The sequence below is a fragment of the Podarcis vaucheri genome (genome assembly GCF_965113315.1).
Source record: "Podarcis vaucheri genome assembly, chromosome: 12".
Classification (NCBI taxonomy): Eukaryota; Metazoa; Chordata; class Lepidosauria; order Squamata; family Lacertidae; genus Podarcis; species Podarcis vaucheri.
The window spans coordinates 51,678,651-51,690,872 of NC_138750.1; the positions used below are offsets into that span (position 1 = coordinate 51,678,651).

The window sequence follows — 12,222 nt, forward strand, 5'->3', positions numbered from 1 at the left end:
TATGGGAAACCCGTCTGATGAAGCGTTTTGCGTAAACCGTCAGCGCTCTCTCTCCTTCCCCCTCGCGCCCCCCTGGCCAAAAGGAGCAGGAAGCTCCCCCCAGGTGGGCGGGACCTAGCATCCCAGCATCCTTGACAGCTGTGTGCCGAGGCCAATCGGCTGCTCCGGATCGCCTCTCCGGCCACCAATGGTGCCTTGCCTCTCCGGAGAGCCTATGGGAGCCTCTCCCGAGCCTTCAAGTGAGCCCAGCCGGCAGGTCCGGAGCGCTTTCGCCAGAGCGGTGAGAGAAGGAGCGCTTTCCCCTGGAGGGGTGGCGGAGACATTCGCTGCATCCGTGCAATCTCCGCGGAAGGGGCGCGGGGGCGCAAGTTGCGCGGATGGTGGGGCTGCTGCGGGTTGGGGCTGATCCGCCGCTCCTCCTCCTCCTCCGGAGCTGCTGCTTGCAAGGCGACCCCATGAGCCTCTCCGGAGCCGTCTAAGCCCGCGCCGCCGGGATGGAGAAATCCAAGAATTTCCGCATCGACGCGCTGCTGGCCGTGGATCCTCCCAAGGCGGCGGCCTCGACGGCTCAGACGTCGCCTCTGGCGCTGGTCACCTCGCTGTCGGGCCACGCCAGCTCGCGATCCAGCAGCTCCAGCGCCAGCTCCAGCTCCAGCTGCAGCCCGCCCTCCTCGGCGGAGCCTCCGCCCTCGTCCGTCGAGGGCCTGCGCACCGACAGCCCGTCGCCGCCTCGGCTCCTGGGCGCGCACTGCGGGCTGGTGCCCAAGCCGGGCTTCCTGGGCGGCGGGGGAGGCGCGGCGGGGGGTCCCCACGCCCACCCTCACCCCCATGCCCACCCCCACGCCCACCCCCACGCCGCCCTGGGGCTGCACCCGCAAGGCGGCGCCGGCCTCCACCCGCAAGCCGCCCTCTACGGCCACCCCATGTACGGCTACCCGGCGGCGGCGGCCGCGCTGGCCTCGCAGCACCCGGCGCTCTCCTACTCCTACTCGCAGGTGCAGCCGTCGCACCCCGCCGCCGACCCCATCAAGCTGAGCGCCGGCACTTTCCAGCTGGACCAGTGGCTGCGGGCCTCCACCGCGGGCATGATCCTGCCCAAGATGCCCGACTTTAACTGTGAGTAGCACCGAGAGAGAGATCGGACAAAAGATCCATCATAATAATAATAACGTGTGTGAGCTTGCGTGCGCCCCTCTGGATGCGTGCTGCTCTTGTTGTGTGCGGGTTTTATATTTAATTTTAATTTTATTATTTATACCCCACCCATCTGGCTGGGTTTCCCGGGGTGGGGGGGGGGAGAGATGCATACCTAAGCAGCACGGATACGATTGTGTGAACGCTCACACGCCTATGATATAGACTCTGTCCCTCTGGAATATGTAATTTAAGGACAAGGGAGCCGCGATCTTTCCTTTGTTATCCGTTTTTTCTCGCTGCCAGGCAGTAGCTGGGGCCTAAATGCGGCCGATGGCGCCTGCCTTGATTCTGTTCCTCGCCCTTCCTCCTTTGCGATAAAAAGACGCTCCCTGGCTGATCGAGGATGGGGTATTGGGATGGGGTTTTGGGGATGAGCAAGGGAGACCCCCGCTAAAAGGAAAGTCGCCCTTGGGAAAGCCGAGGTGGCCTTGGGGAGGAGCAGCTCCTCTCAACAAGGAAGGAAAAGGCCATTTCCCAGCAGGGAGGTCTTCAAACCTGCAAAACGCGTGCTTTGGGGGTTCGTTCTTTTGGGAATCAAACACGGAGAAGACGAGAAGCAGTGGGAAGTGTTGGGTGGCGCGGAAAAGGCCAAATATTGCGCACAGGGCAGCGGCCGACTCACTGGAGCCTAAACCGCAAATCCATCGGATTAGCGAGTCCGGTGGTTGTCTTTCGCCCTACCTAGCAACTGATTTAGGGTTTCATGGGGACAATTTCAGAGCTTCGTTTAAAAAAAAAAAGGCGATGGGGACGATCCAGTCCCCATTAAGTCCCATTTATTTCAACGGAAGGGTTAACCTTGGGCTTTGTTTGGACTGACTTCCCTTGAGAATGTCGGGATCTTAAAATACTTTCCCCCCTGGGTGTGCGCCCGACATCCCTGCTATAATATCCCTAATATGTGCTCTTAATTGTATGGGGAGCACTGGAATATCGAAGCCAAACCATAGCTGGTGTGTCTCCAAAAGACTGACCTCTTAATATTCCCTACCAAGATTTTTATTATTTGGGGTAAAATTTCAGCTAGGCCTAGGTGAGGCTATTTCTTGTATTCCCCCCTCCCTGTGCAATAATCATTCAGTAAATTATTATTATTATTATTATTATTATTATTATTATTATTATTATTATTATTATTATTATTATTTCATTTTAAGAATAACTCGAGAGAAGCGACCTCGCAGATATAATGGCGCGTTGGTTACTTGATGTTCACTTTGCTATAAAAGCAGTGCAGCTCAGGCTTACTTTTCTTGATAAATCGTTAAAAGGGGGGGGGTTACTTGTTTCTTATTCCCCCGTCCATTTTTGAAGAAGAAGAAAAGACGCCCTTCCGACAGGAAAAAGTAATAATTAGGGAAGCTGTCAAAATTCCTGCTCCCGCAAATAAAACGCACGTGTGAACAAACAGCCCGAAGAAAGACCATAACGGGAGGCTTGGGGAAATCGCGCCGGGGTGCGAAAACCGCCTCGGCGGTGCTGTTTGCACGTGGCAGGAGGCTCTGGGAATTTAAGGGAGAGAGAAAAAAACGCCTAGTACTATTCTGATATTTTAAGAGGTTTCCTGCAAATATAACTAATTGTTCTGTTGAAAGGAATCTTCTTAAAGTACCCAAAGCGGTGGTGGGGCTGATAAACAGCGGGTTCAGTACTGCAACAAAATAAATAAAAATTAAGCATTGATATTGAAATCGACGAGGGTTAAAGGTGGCCTGTATCTACCTAAGTTCAATTCCGGTTAGAAAAACAGGGCTTTGAAGTTTTGAAGGCGATCACAAAAGCCCTGGTTGTTAGATAACAGACTTAGGCAACGCGGATTTGCTTTCTAGCAAAAAACCGGGTTGCAGCTATATCAGCGTTTAGATCTCTCTATTTGGCGCGACAAGAAAGCGGGACGTTCTCAGGATTTATTTCTGTTACATTTTTCTTTTACACGTTTTTTCCTAAAATTATTTAGCTTGCCACGTTTTTCCTAAAATTACCACGTTTTTCCTAAAATTATTTAGTTTATTTAGCATAATAAGCCTACCGCATTTTTAACAACAAACAAGTCGCAGAAGACTGATGAAACCTCTCAAGACTGAGCGCTTGTTCCGTCAAAGCCCACCATGGATAGCAGGATTTTAATTCCATGGTGTATTTACAGGGCAATACTGTATTAACAAGAGGAGAGTTACATTGATATCTCCGATATCAGTTGGTGGAAATTGACGACCCTAATCCGGGCGGAACAGAACACACCCAAATGTAGACCATTCGTTTGGCTGCCAGACAGTGCCCTAGAAAACAGGACTTTTAATTCGTACTGCGTCGAGGAAAACATCTCTCGTTTTCCACGCCGCTTACAGAAGACCCCCCGTTTATTTCCAAAAGTCTTTTGGAATTGGTAGCGGGGTATGTTTTGGTTCTATATTAAGTTTAGTCAAGGAAGGGGGGAAAATGTCATTTCGGAGTCTGCTCCCTGTGGCCTTTTCTTCTCAGATCGATTCCCCAAGAGTCCTCCTTTTAATTAAAAAGTCCGGTTCGAGGGTCAGTCTGAGAATAAAGGGGGCACCATTGCTTAAAAGGAGGCGTTAGATGAAACCCGCCAACGGTTTGCCCCTTACCCTTCTCCCTCAGAGCGGTGTGGGGGGGGGGGCGAGCTCTCCTGAGCCCTCGGATCGCGCCCCTTTCACTTTCTCCCAATTATTATCTCTTGGGAAATCAGAGAATGGGCTTGGTGACCCCGCCCCGAGGCCGCCCCATCGTTCGGCTTCTCCGGTTGGGATTGTGCGAAGCGCTTCCCTCGGTCCAGGGCGCCCCGTCGGAGCGCCGCGCTTCCATCTCCCGGCGCTCTGCGGGCTTTGCCGCGGCCAGCAGCTCTTCGGGGGCGAGCAAGGCCCGGAGAGGGGACAGGGCTGGCTGGCGGGGTAGAGGGAAGGCTCGCTTCTCCTGCGGCTCTTGGCGTGGCAGAGAGGTAGGCTCCCTCGGTGAGAAAGGAGATGTCTAGAGACCCACCAGGGCGCGGGGTCAGCGAGAGCAATCTGGGGAAGCGAGGCCTCTCCCCGCCCAGGATTTGAAGGCGGAGGAGAAACTGAGAAGGAAGCCCCGTTTGCAATCTTCTCCCGGTTGGGGCTTCTTCCTCAAGCCAAGGGCCGTCGGAAGGGCGGCGAGTTTATCCGCTGCCTGCCTTGGCGTTCGCCCTAGCGCTTTTGCGACGGTCCAGTCCTTGCCTCACGATCTGTAAGGCGAGCAAGAGAAGCGGATCGGGCCAATTCACGGAGGAGAAGGCTAGTAACGTCGCGAAGGCCACTGTTTTCTTCCACGAGACTTTCAAGGCGCATTCAGAGAATTCTGGGCACTTGCAGTTGGCTAAAGAATGCTGGGAATTGTAACTCTACGAAGGATGAACTACAGTGCCCAGAATCCTTTGAAGGAAAGAATGCGCTTTAAAGGTTTCGCGTGTCCGCATATGTGTCTCTGCATATGAGTTGGTCGGGATCCGTAGGAGGAGGAGGAGGAGGGGGCTGTTGCTCTCATGTTCTGTTTTGGGGCTTCTCGCAGGCATCGGGACTAGATGGGCGCTTGCCCTGATCCAGCCGGCTTCTCTTACGCACATCTCTCCCTTGGACTTTCTTCTTCCGTGTCCATGAATCACCGTTTGACATCAGAGCATGACTTCAGACCGAGGCTACAGGCTCAGAGGAAGCCGTAGCAGGATGGCTCCCCTTTCTGGCTCCATCCTTCCGCGACCAATACTGTGCTTCTGCCGGAATATTTTTTAAGGAATCCTTTTAAAAATAGTTCTTAAAAATAGAATTAAATTATTGTGCCCAAAGCTATACAGCTAAATCACTTCCCCTCTTTCCTAGATGTGAGATGGCATCATGAATCTGAAAGATGTTATGATGAGGAGCAGTTGGGTGTGAGATAATCCGCTCTGATCCGCACAAATGTCTCAACCTCCGCTGCTCCTGGCCCGGTCCACGCTCTCCATACTTTCCTGCGCAGGGCAACTCGTTCAGGCATTGATTGCGGCTGCAATCTTATACCCACTACTGAACTCGAAGGGACTTGCGTTTTGAGTAAAGATGTATACGATTGTGCTGTGGAAAGGGGCAGTGTGTGTGTGTGTGTGTGTGTGTGTGTGTGTACACACTGATACAGGAGGCGCATTCAAAAATGCTAAGAGAGATAGGTTCTGGAAAGACTAATCATAAATGCAGTAAATGCTATATAGATACAATAAATGTAAAATAAAAATGCATCGCTAACCCGCGGAACTACAAGCTGCAGTGATGGCAACTAGGGCAGATGACTTTTTTTAAAAAAAGAGAGGAGATTTTAGACGGATTAGTGGATATTAGGACAGCCATAAGAGCAAAATGATTCTTTGTCAGGTAGTCATGTGATTTAAATATATGGTGCGTCCTCAGCCCACTTTGACCGAGGCAGCATATCTCCGGATAGTAGGAAGCTGAGGGGAGGCTAGCGGAGCAAAGCGCTCCGTGGGACCCGAGACCCAGAGGAGGTGGGGGCTGTTCATTTTCCTGTTCCTAAAGCAACATAAGACGCCGTCGAGTCCAGGCGACCATGTCCCCGCCCCGCGGAGCTTACAGTCCAAAATTCGACTCGGACAAAGGAAGAGACAGGAGGAGGGGGGTCTTGAACAGCACAGAAATAACTCCAGAGAGAGGGTTTCCATAGAGTTAGTTATTTTGAGGAGTTTCCATCACAATTCCCAGCATGGTTTACATAAACAGAAGATACAGGAAGTCTCTCCTCTCGCCCCCGATCTTGTTGCTGTGCGTCTTTCTAGACCGCCTTTCCTTCCCCCTTAATCGCCATCTCTGTTTCACGCCCAGCTGTACTGGATCAGCTTCTCCAGGAGGGTCCTGAGCTCCGCCGCTGTTCCCAGAACGGAGGAAGCCCTTGCGCAACGGAGCGCGGCTGGAGGGGTGTAGTGGGTGGCGCGCTCCTTGCTCCTCGTCCTCTCTCACGCCTTCTCCTTTCCTCTCTCCCTCCTCAGCCCAAGCACAGTCCAACCTGCTGGGCAAGTGCCGGCGGCCCCGCACGGCCTTCACCAGCCAGCAGCTGCTGGAACTGGAGCATCAGTTCAAGCTGAACAAGTACCTGTCGCGGCCGAAGCGCTTCGAGGTGGCCACGTCTCTCATGCTCACCGAGACGCAGGTGAGTGTCTTGCTGGGGAAGGGAGGAGGAGGAAGAGAGAAGGGAGCTGGATTCAGCAAAGGAGGGCGATCACCTGCAGAGGAAGGGGCTTCCCCCTTGCTGGGCTCGCTGCGCATCTTCCGCAGGCAGGAGGAACCTGCGTAAATAAGCGCCCCCTTGAGGTCCAATCAGCTCACCACCAAGTCAGCGCTCGGGTCCGCACTTTTGAGTCCACGGCTTTCCTTTCTCATTTCAGCCAAAATATTAACACGGGGGAGCGGAATAGTGTGTTGTTTCGTTTCTGTATACATTACAAAGCACCCACCCTGCCATTCCAGTGCTCCAGGCCCTTTTGGAAACTTGGAAATGCAATAAAGGTTCCTGGCTGGTAGCCAGATTCTGCGCCCAGATTTGTAGGCACAGATCATCCTCTAGAATAAAATAGCTTACTAGGGAAATGCTGAAGTCACCCTTTGGGACGCTCCAGGGTCAATTTTTATGGTATCCCAAATCTCAGTTGTACAGATGTATGTATATACACTGGTACCTCAGGTTACATACGCTTCAGGTTACAGACTCCGCTAACCCAGAAATAGTACCTCAGGTTAAGAACTTTGCTTCAGGATGAGAACAAAAATCGTGCTCCAGCAGCACGGCGGCAGCAGGAGGCCCCATTAGCCAAAGTGGTGCTTCAGGGTAAGAACAGTTTCAGGTTAAGAACAGACCTCCGGAATGAATTAAGTACTTAACCCCAGGTACCACTGTATCTCAATTTTAACTTACGAGCTATTGCTGCAATCTGCTCTGATTGTATATTTTATCTTTATGAACACTGTTTTTATTGTGTTATGCGAGCTGGTCTTTGACAGTAATAAATTATCTATCTATCTATCTATCTATCTATCTCAATAAAGGCTGCAATCCTTTTGTCACTTATCTGGCACTGAGTCCACTGAATTCCACAGGGTTTACTTCTTAGGGGGAATGTGTGGGATTGTACTGGGTGCTATTTTGTGGGGGAAGGCCTTGAGTCAGGGGTGGAGCAGCTGCTTTCCATACAGAAGGTCCTCAGATCAATCCCTGGCATCATCTAAAATCCTGGAGTGCTGCAGCCAATCACTGTGGACATTACTGAACGGAATGGACCAATAGTCTGACATAGTGTAGCTTACTATGTTTCTCTGTGTCTCCCTTCCTTATTTAAATCTAAGGTGGGTTTAATTTAAAGGATTCTTTTAGAACGGCACGCAGGCGAGATAGGCGGCCTCTGGACATTATGGGGGGAGTGAAGGCAAGGGATCATAATTGCAGATCATAAATGGGAATCAGTTTGGCACCACCCATCCCTATGAACAATTTCTGCCTGTCTGCAGGAGGCTTCTCTCAAAATTATGTTTTGCTGGCACTGGGCTCCATCATGTCTAGCCAAAATAAAAAACAGCATCTCCCCACTGTGCTGGAAAGGCTGCAGAGAGATAGGCTCATGTTTTCATGCATTTGTGGAGTTGTACATTGCGTTGGTATGCTCCTTTTGCGAAACAGGTTTTCACATAATTTCCACAATTACACAGCAATGGCTCCCACCCAAGTTGGCTCTTGTCTTGTTATCATTAGACTCAAATTTAAACAATAACCTTAGATGCTGAGATTTAGTATCTCCCCCCCCCCCCCCGGTTACTAGGAGCCCAATTAACAATAGCCCAATATTGGGACGTGGGTAGCGCTGTGGGTTAAACCACAGAGCCTAGGACTTGCTGAATAGAAGGTCAGTGGTTCGAATCCCTGCGACGGGGTGAGCTTCCATTGCTCGGTCCCTGCTCCTGCCAACCTAGCAGTTTGAAAGCATGTCAAAGTGCAATTAGATAAATAGGTACCACTCTGGCGGGAAGGTAAATGGCGTTTCCGTGTGCTGCTCTGGTTCGCCAGAAGCGGCTTAGTCATGCTGGCCACATGACCCGGAAGCTGTACGCCGGCTCCCTCAGCCAGTAAAGCAAGATGAGCGCCGCAACCCCAGAGTCGGCCACGACTGGACCTAATGGTCAGGGGTCCCTTTACCTTTTAATTTTGGAAACAACCTATAGAAATTCCCAATGAAATCTGGTTAAATAGTACAGTATTTGGAATGTGGCTCAATTGGAATGTCTTACTTGCCACAAAAGACTTAATTACAAGTACTTCAAGGACAGACCCTGTTGGTGAGATTTGGTTTCCTTTCTTTTCCTTTATAAATGAGACTGAAGATACTGTTATTCCACCCTCAACACAAGAATCTCTGTGGGGAGGCTACTTGAATTGATAATACATAAATAAACACACACATTGCTTGTGTACTATGTACTGCATATGAAGCTTAATAATGCATCACTGGACAAGTTACTGTAGTTATATGCTATTTATTTGAATGAAAAATAATAAAAATTATGGGGGGGAAATGGGAGTCTGTTCCCCCCTAGCAGTTGTTGGACTTCAACTCCCCCAGCCACGACCAGGGCTGGATTTAGGTTTGATGAGGCCCTATGCTACTGAAGGTAATGGGGCCCTTTATAGGTCCAGCTGTCCTTTGTCAACAACAAATTGTCGCTGTTTTTTGTGTTGAATATATGCTATATGGTAATTTATGGACCTAATAGGTATCTAAAGCCACATGATACATAACAAAATATGTATTTTATCAAACTAATTGTTGAACTGAGATACAATTAAGAAGAAGTACCGTATTTTTTGCTCTATGACTTGCTTTTTCCCTCCTAAAAAGTAAGGGGAAATGCGTGTGCGTCTTATGGAGTGAATGCAGGCTGCACAGCTATCACAGAAGCCAGAACAGCAAGAGGGATCGATGCTTTCACTGCACAGCGATCCCTCTTGCTGTTCTGGCTTCTGAGATTCAGAATATTTTTTTTCTTGTTTTCCTTCTCCAAAAACTAGGTGCGTCTTGTGTCTGGTGCGTCTTATAGAGAGAAAAATACGGTATATTAATAGTGAAATACAATTAAGAAGAAGTATGTTTTTTGGAGGCCCCCAAGAGAGTGGGGCCCTAAGCTACAGCTTGTTTAGGTTATACGTAAATCTGGCACTGGCCACAACCAACATAACCTGTAATTGGGGATTATGGGAATCAGAGTCCAGCAATGGGGGGGGGGGGAGAGAGACATATCTCATAGGTTTCTCATTCCCACTCTCATAAATTGATGAAGGTGGCCTATATGGAGTTACTCCATTTTCTTCCTGTGGGTGGAGGTGGTGACTACCCCAAGGTCACCCAGGGCACTTCCTGGATTAGCAAGGATTAGCAAGGACCCAGATCTCTTTCTTCTAGATACATTTGTGACTATCCACAACACATCATGCTAGAGATCTTTGCCTGTTGGTTGTTCTTATTTCCAGCTGTTGTTAAAACACACAACAGCCACTGATTGGTTGACCCTCAACCAAGTCTGTGGAGATTGTGTTTTTGCTAATAAAGAGTTGACTCCAACTGTGAACGGTGTGATTTACTGCCGGCTCGTTCTGTGACAGACCGTGTTCCTCATGGTATAGGTCTGATCCCATGTATGTCGCCTGATCATATTGTGTGCTATTTCCACCCTCTCCTCTCCAGGTGAAGATCTGGTTCCAGAACCGGCGTATGAAGTGGAAGCGGAGCAAGAAGGCCAAGGAGCAGGCGGCTCAGGAGGCGGAGAAGCAGAAAGGAGGAAGTGTTGGGGAGGACAAAGTGGGGGATGAGGTGGTGCCTGCGGGGGCCCCAGAGAAAAACAATGGAGGGCGCCGCTTGCAGGAACTCAGGGACAGTGACCGGGAGGAAGAGGACGATGAGGAAGAGGATGACGAAGAAGAGGAGGAGGAGGAAGATCGGCCCGGACACTGCTGCCCCTATGGGTCTCCCGACTGCTCTGATGGGGATGAGGATGGGAGGCAGCCCCATGGACGGCATGGGGGAGCCCACCCACAATTGCCCCCCACCTCGGCTCCCTGAACACTTGGATCCCAGAGCCAAGAGCCGCCTTCCTTGCACTGGTTCAGGAGAAAATCCTTTCCCAACCCCACGTGTGTTTGTTGCTCTGTGTGTAAGCTGGTGCCCTGCAGGTGTTTTTGGACCACAATTCCCATCAGCCCCAGCCAGCATGGCCATATGAGACCATGGTGATGCTTCCTGGGGCTGATGGGAGTTGTAGTCCAACACATCTGGAGGGTGGCAGGTTGGTGAAGGCTGGTCTAAAGTAAAACGCTCTCATTGTCCTCCATGCAACTGACTTTACTGGCCCCAATGGTGCTCCATGTGCAACTAACCCTTCTCTCCCCAGTTTACACAGTCATGTTCCTCAGTGTCCTGCCTCCCCCCCCCATGGGCTCAGGCTTAGTGTCGGGGCTCGAGTCAAATGTGGGTCAGCATGTCTGTGCACTTAACAATTCAAGGAAATGGCATACAACTCAGCAACACTGCCCAGTAGGTCTTGCCCCTATGGAGCAGTAGGCAGAACTGAAGGTTCTCTGCCTTCCACTCTTTCTCCTCTCCCAGATGTTTCACAAACAGTCTCAAGCTGCATCTACACACCTGTGGCCTCTTTCCTGCTCTCCTCATTTTTCTGTGCATTCTTGGGGACCAATGGGGAGGGGAGGTTGGCGCAACAGGAGAGGGAGACTCCCTGGAGTCTTCAACAGCCTCTTGACCCCCCTCCACTGCTTCAGCCTCGGAGTCTGAACTGCTCCTTGTCGCAGGCTCTTCCTGATCACTTTGCCCTGTTGCCCCTTCAGCATCCAGCCCCTCTGGCCTCTCTTCAGTGTTCCATCACGGATCCCTGGGCTCTGAGCCTTCCTCCTCTGGGGTTTCCCTTGAGGGATTCTTGGCTGGTGCCTTCCACCATTCCTCTTTGCCCAGCCAGTCCTTTACACTTAGCACATGAGAGTTCTCTTAATTCGATTGTTATTGTTTAAAATTGACTTTTAATAATTGTATGGGCTGCTCTTTGACAGCTCCCCCCCATCTTGCAAACAGTATTAAGTCACAACAACATTACAATATATAATAAATAAAACCTCCCTTCCGTGACCACACTAAAACAAATAATTCCAACAGCCAGCAATGAAACATATTTTTAAAAAGAATCAAAGGCCCAGCATGGTTGTATAAATAGTATAGAAGAAGAAGAAGAGTTTGGATTTTATATCTCACTTTATCATGACCCTAAGGAGTCTCAAAGGGGCTAACATTCTCCTTCCTCCCCCACAACAAACACTCTGTGAGGTGAGTGGGGCTGAGAGACTTCAGAGAAGTGTGACTGGCCCAAGGTCACCCAGCAGCTGCATGTGGAGGAGCAGGGAAGCGAACCCGGTTCACCAGATTACGAGTCCACTGCTCTTAACCACTACACCACACTGGCTAGAAGCTTCTGGGCCTTTAAGGAAAATAGGGTTGACAGTTCACTCCTGCTTAATCAGCCTGTGGCTTGACCTCCCCATTTTTGCCCTGCACTATTCACTCCTTTAGCTCCTCCTCAGCATTGCTCAGTGATCAGGAGTGTAAAACCACATTGTCCTCTAGTGGTTGGTTGGGAATGTTAAGTTGCCAGCTCTTTGTCAGAAGAGCCAACCTCCAGTCCTAGTAATGTGTCTCAGTGAAAAAATTCAGTTCACAAGGCACAGCTGATGGGCACCCCCCACAACCCAGTACAGATAGTACCTTTCTGCAGCCCTGGTTAACGATTCCCTGTTCTATTATGTCAGTGCCACTGTGTTGAATGCTGACACTGGACATGTGTCTCATTGGACCACTTTGCCTCTTCTCTTCAACAGTATTGAGAGTTTTTATGCTTTATAAGAAGCAATCTGGGAAACCTACGACCACGAAGCTTGGATCTGCTGGGAATCTCGGGAGGACTG

General features: G+C 50.4%; 1 protein-coding gene across 1 annotated transcript; it reads left to right on the forward strand.

Annotated features, from left to right (window-relative positions):
- The first annotated feature begins 423 nt into the window (after window positions 1-423).
- Window positions 424-12,017, forward strand: MNX1 (motor neuron and pancreas homeobox 1). Its single transcript, XM_082193676.1, has 3 exons — window positions 424-1,116; window positions 6,206-6,366; window positions 9,944-12,017. The coding sequence occupies exons 1-3, from the start codon at window positions 495-497 to the stop codon at window positions 10,316-10,318; spliced, it is 1,158 nt and encodes a 385-aa protein (XP_082049802.1). The 5' UTR covers window positions 424-494; the 3' UTR covers window positions 10,319-12,017.
- Window positions 12,018-12,222: the final 205 nt, after the last annotated feature.

Coding starts and splice junctions, on each gene's coding strand:
- MNX1 (XM_082193676.1), top strand. CDS start 495: ATGGAGAAATCCAAGAATTTCCGCATCGACGCGCTGCTGGCCGTGGAT. Junction 1,117..6,205: donor CAAGATGCCCGACTTTAACT/GTGAGTAGCACC, acceptor CTCCCTCCTCAG/CCCAAGCACAGTCCAACCTG. Junction 6,367..9,943: donor TCATGCTCACCGAGACGCAG/GTGAGTGTCTTG, acceptor TCTCCTCTCCAG/GTGAAGATCTGGTTCCAGAA.